The 19,829-nt window shown below is 41.2% G+C and overlaps 1 protein-coding gene across 1 annotated transcript in view; it reads right to left on the reverse strand.

Annotated features, from left to right (window-relative positions):
- The window catches only part of PPARGC1A (PPARG coactivator 1 alpha), a 147,401-nt gene that overhangs the window by 34,485 nt on the left and 93,087 nt on the right, over positions 1 to 19,829 (reverse strand). The window contains exons 9-12 of the mRNA XM_070948540.1: positions 9,692 to 10,586; positions 6,915 to 7,035; positions 3,052 to 3,173; positions 1,266 to 1,417 (exon numbers count right to left, since the gene is read on the reverse strand). Of these exons, the coding sequence (XP_070804641.1) occupies positions 1,266 to 1,417; positions 3,052 to 3,173; positions 6,915 to 7,035; positions 9,692 to 10,586 (1,290 nt within the window). The remainder of the gene's footprint in view (positions 1 to 1,265; positions 1,418 to 3,051; positions 3,174 to 6,914; positions 7,036 to 9,691; positions 10,587 to 19,829) is intronic.

Below are 19,829 nucleotides of genomic sequence, written 5' to 3' on the forward strand. Positions count from 1 at the left end.
ACAGCGAAGAAAACACAGTGAAGAGGCTTGGAGAGCTAAAAAGAGCCCACTTTTAGTAATGAATAATGCTCAAGCAGCTGTCAAGCCACTTATTTTATATCCTAGATGTTTTGAGATACTAGGAACATTCCTGCCTTCATCAATGCGGAAGATAAGTCAAGTCAAGTCAAGGCTTCCATCCGTCTTTGCTGGTTTTTATCAGCCAATGTTGGAGCAAATGATTTGTTAATGTTGAGATTTTTCGCTCGGCTTCTATCTCCGGAGCAGGCAGCTCGCTGCTTTTCTGCAACTTTACAGCTATCTGTTTTAGCCAGTGAGGGATCGCATATTCGCTTTAATAAACAAATGCAGAGTTGCTGTTATCATTGCAGCTCTGAGGACACGTCAAGAGGCTTAGGGAAAAAACACCGCGGTGGATTTGCTCCCCGCAGCGTGCAAAACAGAGGCAGAAGTTCTTGGCATTACGCATGCCAAGATCTTAATTTTGACCATTTCCCCAGAACCAAACCGAATCATTAGAGAGGCTAATAATGGCATCTTTCCTCAACTTTGGAAAGAGAATTATATTGCTTTGACTCTAATATAAAAATGGGCATCTGGCGGCGGGGAGGATACATTTTTTAATGTTTTAAAAAAAATCTTTACGCAATCCTTAGATAAGGAACAATAACCCTGTTCAGTGGTGGGATTCAAATAATTTAACAACCGGTTCTCTGCCCTAAGGACCGTCTGGGTGGGCGTGGCCATGGTGGGCATAGCCAGAGGGTGTGACATGCAGCACTCGGCCTCCTGTACCCCCCTGGGAGCGAAAACGGGCCGTGGGGGAGGGCTACACCCCCCCCGCACCCCATTTTGGGCCTAGGCCTTCCTGAAGCCTCCTGGAAGCGAAAACAGGCCGCAGGGGGGCTCTGCCCCCCCGGCCCCATTTTGGGCCTATTAGGCCTCCCTGCACTTACCCGGGAGCCAAAATGGGGCACGTGGGGACTCCTGGAAGGGGCGGGGCCTGCCAGCAATTTAACTACCGATTCGCCCGAACTGGCTGAATCCCACCACTGACTCTGTTCCTGAACCATGCACATTTTTTAAATATGTTATCTTGGGGGGGGGGTTTAGGAGCAGCACAGGGGTCTCCAATCTTGGCAACTTTAAACCTGGCGGACTTCAACTCCCAGAATTCCCCAGCCAGCAAAGCTGCCAAGGTTGGAGATCCCTGCTCTGGCAAACCCAAACGGAGTCTTACATTCCACTAATAGTAAACATCGTACCGAGATCTGCATAGTTAGTCTTGCAGGATTGCCTCTGTCCACAGAAATATAGCTGAAAGGCAGGTTCATTGCATCTGCGTAGGGTGTTTCCATTTTCTAGTGCAGCAAATGCATCGCAAGTATAGCGGTAAGTGATGAATCCATAGCTATCTCTGAAAAGAATAAGAATATTAAGGCGTTACAACCTTGTAGAGATATTGGTAAGGGTATACCTCCCCCACAGAAATAAAGGGAAAGGTTTTTACTTCAAGTCGAACAAAATTGAACATCGAAATAATGTAATTAAAACATGAACAGAATGCTGGCAAGGCAAAACATTACATAGTAAATATTTACCAAAGATTGAGAGGAAGGTGGATAAAGGATAAAAGCTGGCAATAGCTTACAACTAGAACCCTTAAAAAAGAAACTGAAGGCTTGATTTTGGCTGCTCAAGAGCAAGCTATTCAAACTAATGCAAACAAGGCCAGAACTGAAAAATCATCAAAGTGCAGATTTTTCAAAGAGGAAAAAAAATAACAGTAGATCATACAGTTCCAAAAGTGCTTTTTCAAAAGGGAACTGGACTTCCTTTTTTCTTTTCTTGAAGACCTTTCGCTTCTCATCCAAGAAGCTTCTTCAGTTCTCAGGAAGTCCTGTTCCCTTTTGAAAAAGTCCATTTGGGACAACCATGGCCTGGGTGACAGAGACTCTCCACAGACAAGTAGATCGTATACTTGTCCAGTTCACGTAAGAAAATCGCACAAACTGGCTATAAACCATGACAGAACACAGTTGCAAAAACGATTCACTGACACATTTCTAAAAATGTTCATGTGCCAGAAAGGAAAAATTGGTGGGATATTTATGCTCGCACCTGCTTAGAGGATGTATTGTGAGTGTATATTTTAATATTTTAATGTATCTTTTTGTTATATTAGATTTACCAAATACGGAGTAACAGAGATTTGTTAGTGTTAGATAAATAAAGATGGCACTATTATAATAGAGAGGTTTAGAATATACCATAGTTGATTTATTTTACCGTTGCCAATATATAATTGTGCTCACTTCTCCCTGTGTTTATCTCTCTCTTTATTACTTTATGTTGCTGGTCATTGACCGAATAAATAAATAAATTTCACATTTCAAATCCTCACAGTAATCCTGACATATTTATTGATGGAACAAAACATCTCATCTATAGCTAGCTTCATAAATATGGGTTGGAGAGGAAAGAGAAGAGAAAATCACAGTTTGAACATTATTGCATTTTTATGGCCATTTTTCAAATCTCTGGGTCCCCTCCCCCCAAAATGCAATATCCTGTCAGAGCTGAAGAAGCTTCTTGGATGAGAAGCGAAATATCTTCAAAAGAAAAAAAGAGCCTGATGCATTCAGAAGAAACCCTGGTATTCTATGGAAAAGCAGCGAATGCCCTAAAAATTAGGGCTGTAGGAAAAAATGGGAACAATTTTACCGATTTTGTGATCTCTTAAGAGGCATCAGTAATGGGTGGTGCTTTTTCACGAGGCAACTGGACTTTCCTTTGTTTTTCCCTTGAAGACATTTTGCTTCTCATCCAAGAAGCTTCTTCAGTTCTGGCTGAAGGATGGAGAATGGAAGGATTTATAGTCAGTCAGAGTTGAAGAAGCTTCTTGGATGAGAAGCGAAACGTCTTCGAGAAAAAACAAAGCCCAGTTGCCTTTCGAACAAAGCATCTTTGGGACAATCTTGATCTGCATGATGGAGAATCTATGCACACCTCTCTGGGGGGAACCAAAGGGGAAACGAAGAGTAATTTTACCCATCGTCCTGTAGATTCAGGGTGCACTCCTCAATTTCACCGAAAACTTCAAACCGGTCCCTCAGTTCTGTTCGCGTAGCACCAGATCCAAGTCTACCGACATATATGACACGACGTTCTTCCTGTTCGTCAGAAGAAATGGTACAGAATTTCTACATAAGTTAGCCCAAAATGGTAGGTAGGCCTTTGAGAAGCAACGTATCTTAGTATTGATGTGGGAGCCGTCACTGCCTAAATCCCTACAGATGTTCAGCAATGAGATGATCAAACATGCTTTTTCGGTTCCTCAGATTCTTTGACTATCCATCCACTTGATTTAACAGAATAACAGAGTGGGAAGGGACCTTGGAGGTCTTCTAGTCCAACCCCCTGCTCAGGTAGGAAACCTTACATCATTTTAGACTAATGGTTGTCTAATCTCATCTTAAAAATTTCCAGTGTTGGAGCATTCGCAACTTCTGAAGGGAACTTCTGTTCCACTGATGAATTGTTCTCACTGTCAGGAAATTCCTCCTTAGTTCTAAGTTGCTTCTCTCCTTGATCAGTTTCCACCCGTTGCTTCTTGTCCTGCCTTCAGGTGCTTTGGAGAAGAGCTTGACTCCTTCTACTTTGTGGAAGCCCCTGAGATATTTAAACAATGCTATTATTTCACCCCTAGTCCTTCTTTTCATTAAATTAGACATACCCAGTTCCTGCAACCGTTCTTCATATATTTTAGCCTCCCTAATTATCTTTGTTGCTCTTCTCTGCACTCTTTCTAGAGTCTCCACATCTTTTTTCCATCTTGGCGACCAAAACTGGACACAGTATTCCAAGGGATTTAACTATTTAGCTGCTCTATTCTGGGCCGGGACACCTGTTCAACTTTTCACTGGCATGTTTACTTGGAAGCGATAATTCTTATTCTGAATATTTTAACCATTTTAAGATACCGGGAAAAGAAGTGGAAGATGGAACTATTCTTAGCGTTCCTCAGCTATTAAACCACCCGTCATCCCGAGAACGAGTTTAAAGATAGGCCAATTAAATAAAAATAGTTAGATGGTGGCCAAGGAGAAACTCAAGAAGCAGGCGTTTTATTGCTGGGTTCAAAGGCTTATCGGTGTCAGGGTTATTCCGTGGCCACTGAGGTTCTACTTGTTCTTCCTTTTTATCTAGGAACTCAAAATAGGACTCAAAAGCTCTCTCAGGAATGTCAAGGACACGGCCTGAGTAAATAAATTGCTTTTACTGCAGATTGTAAGCAGTTGTAAGGACGAAGCTCAGCTTTTTTTAGCCTATGACTCCAGCTATGTATCTGTGCATATATATCCCTCAAGCGATTTTCCTCCTGCTATTATTATTTACTTTATTCATTAAACATGAAACTCAGCTTCTTCTTCTTCTTCTTCTTCTTCTTCTTCTTCTTCTTCTTCTTCTTCTTCTTCTTCTTCTTCTTCTTCTTCTTCTTCTTCTTCTTCTTCTTCTTCTTCTTCTTCTTCTTCTTCTTCTCCTTCTCCTTCTCCTTCTCCTTCTCCTCCTCCTCCTCCTCCTCCTCCTCATCTTGTATTGCATTTCTCAAGCTGGCCTGTTAATGGTTCCTTGCTGTTTTTTTCATAACACTCGGGTTTTGTCCCCAATTCCTTGTTCTTCTCCCAAAACACCACTCCAACGTACAAACAGACACTCTACAACTCTTAGTTAAAACTGCCCCAGGTTTTAGAGCCTATAAGGATGGCCACTCTGGGATTCTTCTACAAGAAATCTCTGCAAACTTTGGAAGTGCTGTTTAGACACAGCCAAGCTAATGAGGCAGATAGAAGGAGAATCTTTCCGTCTTTATTTTCTTAAAAATACCTTGAAATGGGAGAGGATTCAGCTCATAAATCTGGAAACAGTAAAGACTGGCTCCTGTACAGTGAAATATATATTTTCTCCCCTGAATGTCTCACCGAAACAGAAACTTAACTGTGCCGAACCACTTGGTGAGAAACAATTCGGTTGACATTAGCTATTGAACCTAAATGACTGACCAGATGGAGCATGACAGCAAATTTTCTCATATACTCCCATTTCCGACAAAATACCTAAATTGGAAAAGGGCAAGAAAAACCCATAAAGTTTCACGCACCAACGTAGAGAACACGGTGGAGTTACGTGGTGCCAATAAGCTCCTTCCCATATGCTTCCCTGAAATTTGTCATGGGTTTAATTATTTTTGGGCTTTTATCTACCTTTTCTCTCTTGTTTAGAGAGAGGTGGTAGTGGAAAAACCCCACTCTGATTTTTTTTTTGTTTAAGAAAGAAAAAAGCTGGGGAAAGCACAATTAAGGGAATAAGTAAAAGAGCTCAAATGTAGAAATTGAAATTTAACGCCGAAAGGCACCATATGTCCTCCGAGCACAGGAAAGATTGAATTAGCTGTTTCTTTAAATGGCAAACCGTTGTGCCATTTGGAAGGTATCCTGCCTGTTGTGAGATTGTGGCACCAGCTTTTTTAGAGCCTTGATCTTTCCGATCGTTTTCCTTTGCAGTCTTTCCTAGCTGAGCACAAGAATTGATCAGACGACTGAATATAAAGTCCCCGGTTTTTTTATTTTTTATTTTTGTGTCTTCAAGTCAGTGTCGATTCCCGGCGGCTGCCTGGACACGTCGTCGTATTTTTCTTGCCAAAGAAAGCGAATACAATCCTGAGTTGTATAAACAGAGGCACAGAATCAAAAACACGTGAAGTATTAGTACCGCTTTATAAAGCCGCACCTGGAATTCTGCATCCAGTTTTGGTCACCACGTTACAAAAAAGACATTGAGACTTTGGAAAAAATGCAGAGAAGAGCAACTAAGATGATTAAAGGACCGGAGACTAAAACATAGGAAGAATGGTTGCAGAAAATGAGTTTGGCTATGTTGTGGCCCGTCAGCGGCCTGTGCAGTTAGTAGCTGATTCAGACAGTGAGGAGGCTGGTGTGGTGCTGCGCCAGCAGCCTGTGCAGCTGGCACTCGAGTCAGACAATGAGGAGGCTGGAGAAGATGTGGTGCCAGAGGCGGGGATTCAGCCAGGGCCTTCAGAACCTCCAGAAGCTCCTATAAGTGAAGAGGAAAAAGAGGAGGAGCCTCTTCTCGATGCACGGGCACGCAGAGCTGCCAAAAGGCAGGAGTGGCTCCTCAGGAGGAAGTCTCCTCGAGAGTAAGGCTTGGGGCTAATTGGCCACTCCCTTAGCCTATTTAAGGAGGAACGCTGACTGAAGCAATTTGCAGGGAACAACTTCGTTCACATACCTTCGTGTCTTGTCTTGCTTATCTTATCAGCTTCCTGCAAATTGCTTCTGGGCATTCTGCCAACCACAGTAAGCTTTCATTATTATTCTTCGAATTCTTGGCGACTGTTAATGCAGTTAATTAACAGCCGTTGTTGTAAAAAACTGGTTTATTTAGTAAACTAAAGTTTGAACGGACTTTGTGTGTGCTGCGTTCTTTGGGGTCTGTAGCTGGGGCAGAACAGGCTAGTCTAGAGAAAGGAAAGACTAGGGGTGACATGATAGCAGTCTTCAGGGGTTGCTACCAAGAAAAGGGAGTCAAGCTATTCTCCAAAGCACCTGAGGGTAGAACAAGAAGCAATAAGGATGGAAACTAATCAAGGAGAGAAGCAACCTGGAACTAAGGAGAAACTTCCTAACAGTGAGGACAATTAACCAGTGGAACAGAAGTTGCCTTCAGAAGTGGTAGGTGCTCCATCACTGAAGGTTTTTAAGAGATTGGACAACCATTTGAAAGGGTATAAGGTCTCCTGCTTGACCAGAGAGTTGGACTAGATGACCTCCAGGGTCCCTTCCAGCTCTATCCTGATTGAATTAAAATGACAGTGTTATCTGCATAGAGCTTACAACTGCTTTCTGCCGCTCTCTTTCTCTCTGCTTTGCCCTTTCGGATTCTCGTTTTTCGTATTCTTTGCGATATTCTTCCCTCTTCAGCCTCTCGTGCTGATATTCCTCGTAGCTGTCGTATCTAGGAAACAAATGTGAATTGTTGAAATCAAAGGCCCAGATTTCCCCAAGGAGGTAAATGAACAAAGCCAGCCTCATCCTTTGCGTTCTGTTGGCTTTTTTTTTTTTTAAATATTTTTTGGCATATGCAAAACCAAGCAAACTTAAGTCAAATATCTGCAGATCCCTCAAATATCCTCAGATACAGACTCCTCACATATCAAATCTCATCCCTCATATATCTACAGACCCCTCAAGTCCTGGACATAAACTGTTTCAAATTTTCCCCTCAAAACGATGCCACAGGGCATTGCACACCAAAACAACTAGGACAGGTGTCATTCCACCCCTCCCATGCCATTACTCTGCTAAACAACTACACTGTCTCATGCCCTGGGATAACAAATCACGTAGAAAAGCTGTGCTACCATTGTCCTTCTCATCTTTCCTATCACCTATTTCCTTAGATCTTTACGACCGTAACTTATTGTTGTATCTCACTATTTATGTTGCTTTTATTTAGTGCCCTGGCAAGATTTATGTTGATTGCTTATTGAGTATCCTATGACTATCACTGAGGGTTGTATCTCATGATTTATGATTATGATTTATCACTTGTGGCTTGCATGTACACTGAGAGGTTCTGCACCGGAGACAAATTCCTTGTGTGTGTCAAGTCACACTTGGCCAATAAAGAATTCTATTCTATTCTATTCTATTCTATTCTATTCTATTCTATTCTATTCTATTCTATTCTATTCTATTCTATTCTATGCTATGCTATGCTATGCTATGCTATGCTATGCTATGCTATGCTATGCTATGCTATGCTATGCTATGCTATTCTATTCTATTCTATTCTATTCTATTCTACTCTACTCTACTCTACTCTACTCTACTCTACTCTACTCTACTCTGAACTTCATTCTACTCTACTCTACTCTGACCATAGGGTGATTGACCTGGATGTGATCTTGACGTCCAAAGACGTCTCCGTGGTCATGTGGCTGGCATGTCTCAACACCAAAGGCACACGGAATGCTGTTACCTTCCCACCAAAGTGGTGCCTATTTACCTACTCGCATTTGCATGCTTTCGAACTGCTTAGGTGAGGCAAGAAAGGGAGCTCATCCTGTTGTGCAGAGCTCGGGTCTCAAACCCGGGCTGTTAGCTCTCCAGCTGACAAGCCCAGTGTCTTTAACCCCTGAACCCCCTTCACAGTCAAAATAAATTCCTCCTCATTCAAGGAATAACATATATTGTACGCAGATATCAAATTTATTTATTTATTTAACTGAAGGAAAGTTATAAATATGCAAGAGAACCAAAATGAAAGTAAAATACATTCACATTGGCGGTAATATTACAGAACGTTATGGAAGTGAAAATAGAATGCTTTTATATATATTGAATACTTTTGAATGCTTCTATATCATTCTAACCTATCTATCATCTCTCTCTCTCTTTCTCTATCCATCTATAAATCCATCTATCCATCTCTCTACCTATCACTATCTATCACTCTCTCCTTATCTCTATTTATCTATCATTATCTATCTATCTCTATCACTATCTATCATCTATTTATCTCTCTACCTATCTATCTCTATCTCACTATCTCTATCTCTATATTTCTATCATTTCTATCATCTCTATCAGTCTCCATCTCTATCTCTCTATATATCTATCATCTATGTATCATCTATCTATCTATATCTATATCTATCTATTTATCTATCTATTTATCTATCTATCTATCTATCTATCTATCTATCTATCTATCTATCTATCTATCTATCTATCTCTACCTATCATCTATCTCTCTATCTCTATCTCTATCTCTCCATCTCTATTTCTATTATTTATATCACCACTATATCAGTCTCCATCTTTATTTATCTATATATCTATGCATCATCTATGTATCATCTATCTATCTGTCTATTTATCTCTCTATCTACCTCACTCTACCTATCATCTCTATCTCTATCTCTATTTATATTATTTATATCATTTCTATCTGTCTCCATCTTTATTTATCTATATATCTATGTATCATCTATATATCATCATCTATCTATCTATCTATCTATCTATCTATCTATCTATCTATCTATCTATCTCACTCTACCTATCATCTATCTCTCTATCTCTATCTCCATCTCTATTTCTATTATTTATATCATCTAGATCTCAGTCTCCATCTTTATTTATCTATATATCTATGTATCATCTATCCATCCATCCATCCATCCATCCATCCATCCATCCATCCATCTCTATTTATCTATCTGTCTGTCTATCTCACTATTGCTCTCTCTCTCTCACACACACACTCTATCTCTCTAACTCTATCATCTATGTATCATCTCTCTCTCTCATCTCTCTCTCTCTCTCTCTCTCTCTCTCTCTCTCTCCAGTATATCATCCTTTGCATGCTTTGCTAGGGGGGCTGAAGCTGGGGCAAGTCACAAGATCTCAATGCACCGCGTGCTGCTCAGGTCTCGAACAGGGGCTGACAAACTCTCCAGCTGACAAGCTGATCCATCACCCCCCTCTTGTAAACTGGAATTAGCTTCCTACCAAAGAATGTACTGATGAAACACAGGCTTTCCAACTTTCCCGAAAGCGAGCCTTGTCTTTCATTAAGTGAAATCCCACCATCCCATCACAGTTACCTTGAGGAGGAGCGTTTGCCGGGCGACCTTGACCTCGAACGGGAATACGGAGTGTGGGAACAATGCCTGCACTGTAGGAAGGGTCTCGACTGAGAGCGTAGCCTTTGGAACCGTTGAGCGAACGAGTTGGGGGGAGACCCTGAATCTCTGCACGGAGAATCCAGGGAAGAGCAGGAAGGTGACAAATCAAATAAGGTGTAGCCTTGTATCTTTTCGTTTTCCTCTTCGCTGTCATCCAAAAAACCCTCCATGGCTAGTCCCGAATTTATAAACATAGATAGCTTAGAGAACTGTTCATCGCTATAATGACCGTCGTCCCTCAGATCGCTGGTTTTAGTGGCCTCTTCCTCAAAAACAGCTTGGCTAGGGTGACCAAAATGCTTGTTGAGTTCGGCCCGGATCTCCTGGTCTTGGAGCTGTTTCCGGTTGTTGGATGGTAAGTCCTGCTTTCTCGCCTGAGAACTTTCTCTCTCGTCCTCCTGGTTGTGTTGCTCGAAGGAAGAACAAATATGGCACCAGTGTCCGGGCAGGCAGCCTGTTAATTCAACCTGACTGGAATTCTGTAGTTCCCAGGAACGGTTGATGCATCGTTCTGTCTTAGAAATGACCAACTGACAGTAATCGTGGTCGCCGAACAGTCTCAAACCGAGCCGCCTCGCCTTCCTCTCCTCTTGACCCAGGGGCAGCCCACTTGTCTTGCTCAGCTGCGCATACAGCTCCGACTGCTCTGGAACCTTCCAGAACAAATTATGTCCTTGAGAGATGGAAGACTCACCGCAGCGAGGTTTCGGGGAAAGTGGCATAACAGTCTGGCATGAGGCCTTGGGCTTTGGTGAAGTCCTAAAAGGGTTTTCTTGGCTGGCCTTATGAGGAGGGGTGGTAGGTGGAGTTAGGCCTAAAATACAAAAGGAGGAAGGGAAAGCGGGGAAGAAGGAGAAACTCAGGTTAATCCATGCTTCATATTGCAACCAGTTGTGGTCACCGTACTGCAAAAAAGACGTTGAGACTTTGGAAAAAGTGCAGAGAAGATCAAAGGCCTGGAGACTAAAACATATGGAACATATAAGAGCCACGGTGGCACAGTGGTTAGAGTGTAGCACTGCAGGCTACTTCAGCTGACTGCTAGCTGCAGTTCGACAGTTCAAATCTCACCGGCTCAGTTTTGACTCAGTCTTCCATCCTTCCGAGGTGGGTAAAATGAGGACCCAGATTATTGGGGCCAATATGCTGACTCTGTAAACCGCTTAGAGAGGGTTGTAAAAGCACTGTGAAGCGGTATATAAGTCTAAGTGCTATTGCTATTGCTACGAATGGCTGTAGGATTTGGGTTTGGCTAGTCTAAAGAAAAGAAGAATTAGGGGTGACATGATAGCAGCATCCCAGTATTTGAGGGGCTGTCCCAAAGAGGAGGGGGTCAAGTTATTCTGCAAAGTACCAGAAGGCAGGGCAAGAAACAATGGTTGGAAACTAATCTAAGAGAGAAGCAACCTGGAATTAAGGAGAAATTTCCTAACAGTGAGGATAATTAACCAGTGGAACAGTTTGCCACCAGAAATCGTGGGCGCTCTATTCTATTCTATTCTATTCTATTCTATTCTATTCTATTCTATTCTATTCTATTCTATTCTATTCCATTCCATTCCATTCCATTCCACTCCACTCCACTCCACTCCACTCCACTCCACTCCACTCCTCTATTCTATTCTATTCTATTCTATTCTATTCTATTCTATTCTATTCTATTCCATTCCAATTTTCTATTCTATTCTATTCTATTCTATTCTATTCTATTCTATTCTATTCTATTCTATTCTATTCTATTCTATTCTATTCTATTCTTCACTCCATTAATTATCCTATCCTATCCTATCCTATCCTATCCTATCCTATCCTATCCTATCCTATCCTATCCTATCCTATCCTATCCTATCCTATCCTATCCTATTCTTCACTCCATTAATTATTCTATTCTATTCTATTCTATTCTATTCTATTCTATTCTATTCTATTCTATTCTATTCTATTCTATTCTATTCTATTCCATTCCATTCCATTCCATTCCACTCTATTCTTTCTATTCTATTCTATTCTGTATTATTTATCTATTATCTGTTCCGTTCCGTTCTGTTCCGTTCCGTTCTACTCTACTCTACTCTATATACTTTAGGGTTAGTGTTAGGGTAGGCCACTCAGCTGGTTCCAAGGGAGGGCTAGTCCAGTACCTTAACCAGCAAGCCACACCAGAGCTTCCTTTTAACTGTATTTCACCATTTTAATCTTCAGAGTAATATTTCAAAATATTTACTCTTCAGCGCTAAAGCTAGTAGCCTCTCTTGTTCAGTATCCCCGCGGTATTTTGAAACCATTTGATTTATTCACCTTCCCTCTTTATGCAACGCGGATCCTACCATTTTATAAATAAAATGAAACTGAATCCGCTACAGTGCAATTGTAAACTGTAAATCTACCTGATCAAGGGATACATATATAGCCTTTTGCGCCTATTCGCTCTTTTTAAAGCCAGAGACGGTCATCCAAACAACAGAACTTGCCCCCCCCACCCAAAAAAACCCAACAAATCTGACATGAATGAAAGAAAACATGAATTATACACTGTTGAAAAAAGACAGCAAGGTGCAAAACATTATACTATACCAGTGATGGCTAACCTTTTTGCCATTGAATGCCAAAAGCGGGGGAGCATAGGGGTGGTGGTGTCACATGCGCGTGTGCCCACACCCATAATTCAATGCGCCCCAACTCCCCACGCTCCCACACTTTTGGCACACGATGGCATGGTGGGCCTGGTAGGCCCATTTTTCACCCTCCCCAGCCTCTGGAGTCTGGGGATGGCAAAAACGGCCTTCTGCACACCCCCGGAGGCCCTCCGGAGGCTGGAAACGGCCTGTTTTCCAACTTCCAGTGGGACTGGAAGTCCCATTGTTTGCTCTCCCCAGGCTCCAGAGCCTTTCTAGGAGTCTGGGGAGGACGAAAACAGCCTCCCCCCCCCAGAGGCAGGAAACAGCCGATTTGCCGACTTTCAGTGGGCCCAGAAGGCCTGAAAATCAGGTGGCATGTGCACACTGGAGCTGAGCTAGGGCAACGCTCACATGCCCACCGATATGGCTCCACAGGCCACCTGTGGCACGCGTGCCATAGATTCGCCATCACGGTACTATACTATATAGAGGGAAATGTTATGTTACAGACGGGCAGCCGTGATTGTGATTTGCAGCAACACTTTTGGCTTGTGAGGTTAATTAACAGTCACCCACTGCTACCCCTGCGCAAAACACACTTGCGGCACCGCAACTTTGTAAGAAAACTGCGTGCGGGGATGATCGTGAAATTGAAACGGCAGGTAAGCCATCTAAATTGCCCCGGTGCTCCTCGAGCCTCACAAAAGAAGAGCTGAAATTTACCTTCCGTTTAACAAATAGAGGCTTAAGTAAATAAAGAGGAGACAAATGTCAGATCAATAACGGTTTCCCCTCACAGCATGTTAATTTCCTCTGCGATTTGCCTCTTTGTAGAAAGGAAAGATCACGCACGCAACAGCCTCGCCAAAATCCTCCCATGATAGAAGTCAAACTCTTTCGTCTCCGAGGTTTAGTTTCGTGCAGGAAGTGTTTGCAAACCCTTCTGGCTCCTTTTTGATTTCATCAAAGGGGGTGTTGCATTCCCTGGCTCACACACACACAGACACAACTTTTTAAATTTTATTATTTTATTTTTTTTCCTTTAACATACAGTAGTGGCCAAAATTGTGAAAACCTTTTGGGAAAAGTGTATTTTCTAAAAGTAGGTACTGTGTTTCCTCGAAAATAAGACCTCCCTGGATAATAAGCCCTATCCCCAAAATAAATCCTCCCCCGAAAATAAGCCCTCCCCGAAAATATTTAACCGCATGTGCAGCCCCGCCATTTCCGCTGGTTACGGTTAGGGAGACAGAGCTAGAAATCAGGTAAGATGGCAAGAGGAGCCCCGTCTTGCTCCACGCGCCCCAAAATAATAAGACCTCCCCCAAAATAAGGCCAAACGCTTATTTCGGGTTTCAAAAAATATAAGACAGGGTCTTATTTTCGGGGAAACACGGTAATAACACCACTTTTTTTTCCCTTTGGAGTAGTACCATAAAATTATATATCAATGGAAAGATAATTGAATCAAGAATGTCATCCAATAACTTTTAGGATGGATTTGCTATTAGAATAAGAGTTACAGTATAGAGAAGAAAAGTGAAACACGTAGAAAAAAAAACGAGATATACAAAAATTATCACCATAGAAAAAACGAGATATTCAAAAATGATCCCCATGTCAGTGAATACTTAGTTGGGTAACCTTTAGCATGAATGATGGCCTTACAACGTCTCCCCATGGAGTGAATCAAGTCTTTTAGTTCTGCAGCTGTTCTCATGTGAAACCTAGATGGAATGTTGGCTTCTATTAACTGGGTTTTATTGGTGGATCGCTTCTGACTAACCAGTTTCTTTAGTCGGCTGCATAGATTTTCCATTGGGATAAGAAGGTCTGGGCTATTCCCAGGCCATTCCAGCAGTGGAATAGGATTCTCTTGAAACTCCCCCCCCAAAAGAAGTGGTGTTATTAGCCATCAAACCTCAAAAATACACTTTTCCCAAAAGGTTTCCACAATTTTGGCCACTACTGTATTACAGCTTGTCTTCAAAAGTTGCGGGTGCTCCATCACCGGAGGTTTTTAAGAACAGATCGGACAGCCATCTGTCCGGAAGAGTATAGGGTCTCCTGCTTGAGGCTGGTCCCTTTCAGCTCTATTCTGTGTGCTATTCTGTATTCTATAGTGTTGGGAATCAAAACTTTCCAGTTATGAGATGCACTTTCTTCATGAGATTGAAGGAGACTCATAAACTGTCATGAGGGGAAATGCTTACAGAATACTGTAATATTTTTCCAGAAACTGTAGATATTTCCTGCTTTGTGCTCCAAAACAACCTAACTGATGCAAAAGAAAAGGTTCTTCATTTTTATTCTGCCCTCCACACAAAAGTTTTTCAACCATTTGAGAAAGTTGCACAGTAACTTGTCTTAAAAAAAACCAAAACAGTGATCCAATGTTTACCAAACACTATCAGGAAACTGTCGTGAAGGAGACATACGGTTTAAGAGACAGACAAACTAAGAGACGGACAGAGAGACAGACAGAATTAGGCTGTGCTACTTTATACCACTTGCTAGGTTAGCTAAAATATTTCAAAATATGTCTAGCAAATGTTGGAAATGTAACCCCAAAAAATGGGCACATTTTATCATATGTGGTGGACCTGCGCCAAAAAAAAGAAAAAGAAAAAAAAGAAATTTGGGCAAAGATACACAGGTGGCTAGAAAAGATGATAGGGAAACATGAAGATTTTAAACCTGAACTGTTTTTATTAGGGATGATATCAGGAAAAAAATGATAAGGAAAGTATGTATTTAACATTACATGTCTTAATAGCAGCGAGGATTATATTCGCACAATACTGGAAAAATGAAGATATACCGCGAGACGAAGAGATAGGAAGATACTAGATTGTGCAGAAATGGATAGACTGACATTGAAAATTAAGCAGAAAGAAGATGTAGAATATTATCAAACATGGAATCTATTTTACCAATGATTGGAAAAAAGGGATGGAGATTAAGAATGCAATTTGTATTGTTAAGCAAATTAAATACCCAGACAACACGATGTTTATTAAGCATTAGGAAATGTATTTAATAGAAAAATCAATAAAATTAATAAATAAATAAAAACTTAGGCTGTGCTACTCCAAACACCATACAGAGGGCTAGCAAGATCAGCAGGGGAAGTCAATTATTGCAAATCACAATGTTTCAATTGCCAAAGTCTGTCCCAAAGGAATTCTTTCTGGGAAAAATAAGAACCCTGACAACTTCAAAAATGGAAAAAGTCACGATTCCTTCTAATTTGAACTGAAGTGGAGAAGGATGAATCGGCTTGCAAACAAAAAGCATGAGTAACGCAAGACAAGGAGAGCTTGCTACCACTTGGAGGAACCTCAAGATTTACAGAAGCGATTCCTCTCTCTCTTTAATTGTCAAAGTCAATCTATTCATTTCTGCACAATCCAATATTTTCTTAATTGCTTCTCCCTCTGTAGGGATTTTCTCTGCTTTCCATCTTTGCGCAAATACTATCCTCGCTGCAGTTATAACATGTACAATCAAATATATATTTTCTTTACTAAATTTCTCTGGTAGGATACCTGATAGGAACAGTTCAGATTTTAAATCTATATGTTGTTGTATCATTTCGTGTAACCATGTTTTAATTTTAATCCAATAATTTCTTGCTTCCGGACATGTCCGCCACATATGGTAATACGATCTTGATGCCTGATGGCATTTCCAACATTTAGTTGATTTATCTTTAAACATTTTTGCCAATTTTTCAGGTGGCATGTGCCATCTGTAAAACATTTTATATTGATTCTCCTTATATGCTGTGGATATTGTTAATTTATAATTCCTTTCCATAGCTGCTGCCATTTATCTAACTCAATTGAATATCCAAAAATGTTTGCCCAGGCTATCATTGCTTCTTTTACCTGTTCTTCTTCTAGTTCAATACAAAGTAAATGGTTTTATATCTATATATCTATATATCTATATATCTATATATCTATATATCTATCTATCTATCTATCTATATATCTATCTATCTATCTATCTATCTATCTATCTATCTATCTATCTATCTCAATCATCTATCTATCTATCTATCTATCTATCTATCTATCTATCTATCTATCTATCATCTATCTATCTATCTATCTATCTATTATCTATCTATCTATCTATCTATCTATCTATCTATCTATCTATCATCTATCTATCTATTTAATTAATTGTTCATCTGTTCCTGTATCTTATCCAATTCTGTCATTTCTAGATAGAAACCATATAATTTAGCATCTTTTTCATATCTTGTTTGAATTTGCATATGAGTATACCAGTCCATCTCAATCCCTTGTTCTTCTATTTCTTGTTTCTCTTTCAATTCCCCCTTATCTGTTAAAATATCTTTATATCTAAGAATATTTCTAATATTAATAATGTTTGGATGTATTGATGCTTCCATTGTTGATAACCATGCTGGTATTTTCAAATAATATTTATCTCTAATCTTCTCCCACACTAATAACAATGCATTTCTTACATAATCTCACAATCTCACCCCAATAATGGCTCTTGCCAGGCAATTCTGACTTTCTAAATTCAAGGAAAAGAGTGCAAGCTTTGACGAAGAAAGTGTGGAAGTTTATCTATCAAAACTTCCAGTGAAATAAAATCTATTCCAAAACGAGTAGAAAGGTTTAGAAAAGACAAATGGAAGCAATATGTTTTTAAAGGAGAGATTGGAGGTCTCAGCTTCGTTGAAATGGTTCAGACTCTTCCATAAGTCACCTTAGATGATGTTAGACAATAGAATTACCGCCAAAATATTTTCTCTGTCCAGTCATGTCCGACTTTAAGGTAAGGTAAATCCATGTCTGTCTGTCTGTCTGTCTGTCTGTCTGTCTGTCTGTCTGTCTGTCTGTCTGTCTGTCTAGCTAGCTAGCTAGCTAGCTAGCTAGCTAGCTATCCTATCCCCCCCTGTCTCTTTTTATCTACCCATCTATCTATCTCTATCACTATTCTCTTTCACTCTCTCTCTCTCTACCTATTGCTCTGTCTGTCTGTCTGTCTGTATCCATCCATCCATCCATCCATCCATCCATCCATCCATCCATCCATCCGGCATGTCACACAAAAAGATAAATAGCGCAATAAGAAAAACTTTCAAATTAGTACTTTGTCACCAATTTCTATCTATATCTATCCATCATCTATCCATCATCTATCTATCTATCTATCTATCTATCTATCTATCTATCTATCTATCTATCTATCCATCCATCCATCCATCCATCCATCCATCCGGCATGTCACACAAAGAGACAAATAGTGCAATAAGAAAACTTTCTAATTAGTACTTTGTCACCAATTTCTGCTTTCTGTTTGAAGGAACCTTTTAACTTAAGATACAGCCTTCCATATGACATATGATCTCAGCTAAAAGTCTCGAAGAGAGGTTTCTGTTAAATTCGTATTCGAGAGTGGAATGACAAAAACTGAGTTTTTGTAGGAGAAGACCAGGCTGAGCTGAGGTCAGGGTCAAACACATCATTAGTTTGGAGTCGCAAGACAGCTCAGTCCAGCCCCTTGTGAATTCTATTGACTCTTATCTAGCACCAATTTCCCTTGACCATTAGTAGATAAGATTCTTGTATATAGGTAGCATGAAATAAACTCATAGCACTTTTGACCTCTATCCCTGCTCTTATTTTTTTGCGCCAGACAGTTTGAGGATTTTATGCTTCTGTTATAGTTCTCCAAACAAGGTCAACTGGTGGCTAACACTCGGATTGAAGGACTAGTAGATAACACCAGAGCTCTAAGCGAAATTAAGAACTTGAAAATGGAAAGTCACGAGAAAAGAACCAGTTGTATACTCTTGACAAAAACTCTCAACCTTAACTTATCTACAGAAGTCAGAAAGACTTGAGTTCAACTTTCCTCTAAAAAAAGAAGAAGAAGGGGGAAAAAAGGAAAATGGGAATAGGCAAAACTCACATGATAATAGGTAAAGGTAAAGGTTCCCCTCGCACATATGTGCTAGTCGTTCCCGACTCTAGAGGGCGGTGCTCATCTCTGTTTCAAAGCTGAAGAGCCACAGCCGTCCAAAGACATCTCCGTGGTCATGTGGCCGACATGACTCAACGCCAAAGGCGCATGGAACGCTGTTCCCTTCCCACCAAAGGTGGTCCCTATTTTTCTACTTGCATTTTTTTTACGGGCTTTTGAACTGCTAGGTTGGCAGAAGCTGGGACGAGTCACGGGAGCTCACCCCATTACACGGCACTCGGGATTCGAACCACTGAACCTCGCCGACCTTTCTGATCGACAAGCTCAGCATCTTAGCCACTGAGCCACTGCTGATAATGATAATATTTTTATCACATGATAATTTGATCACATGATAATATTGAATGGCAAAAGAAGTTTTAAATAAGGTATTTATTTTTTTCCCCCTCTCTAATTCCCTTCTTTCCACTTTCCTGGGATCAAAACCTGGAAGAAAATTAATCCTCTCTTTATTCACAACGAGTCGTGGTTCTGCCTTGCCTTCCCTCTAATCACAGCAATCTTGATTTCCATCTCGTGGCATGATCCTAAATCAATAGTGCTAAAACATTCTGGGCCTTTTCGGATTATTTCACGCCAGTTGAGTTTTTCTCCCCCAGGTACACGTACACGTTTTGTGCATGGAGAAGAGTGCAAGGTATACTCTTTGCTCTCTCTTGAACTTCCCGGAGTTTGGCAGATTTATGGAAGGACAGATGGCCATTACAGGTTGAAAGCTGACAAGAGGCAGCTCGGAGCATTGTTAACACACTTACACAAACTCTCAGCAGTGCGGGCACTGTGCAGAATGTAATTCCGAGGATCGCTTTTTTATTGCCGTCTATTTTCCTTTTGTCAAATGGGCTTGGTGTGCGCAGGAACAAATGGCTCCTATTACCCGGAATGTAATGGGTGTCAGACAAATCACGTAAGGCAAACAATCAAGAGTATATAGGTCATATTTCAACCGAGCACAGACCTTAGCAATATTTATGATTACTGCATTGAAATGTGCTCTATAATAAAACAAGGACCTCTACATCACACCGCACGCATTTTGGCACGGCAAACTCGGAAGGGGTCGGGAGTGGGCTGCGAAAATTTTAGCAAGGGGTTCTCTGCCCAGTTGCTGGGTGGCCGTAGCCTAGTTAGCCTCCTGCATCATGGTGGGGGGGGGCGTTTTTTCCCTCCCCGGCCTCCTGGAGGCTTTCTTCGAGCTTCCAGGAGGGCGAAAAGAGCCTCCCCGGGCTCCGGAGGCCCTCTGGAGCCTTCTCGAACTTCTGGTAGGCCCATTTTTCACCCTCCCCAAGCCTCCGTGCGCATCCTGCACTTACCTGCATCCAAAACAGCGGGTGGGCAGGGGGCCAGCGAGGAGTGGGATTTGGGGGTTCTCCGAACTGCACAGAACCCCTGCGAACCCCCAGCAGCCC

This window comes from Pituophis catenifer, unplaced genomic scaffold, assembly GCF_029215685.1.
Source record: "Pituophis catenifer annectens isolate HBS135680 unplaced genomic scaffold, rPitCat1.0.hap2 SCAF_8, whole genome shotgun sequence".
Classification (NCBI taxonomy): Eukaryota; Metazoa; Chordata; class Lepidosauria; order Squamata; family Colubridae; genus Pituophis; species Pituophis catenifer.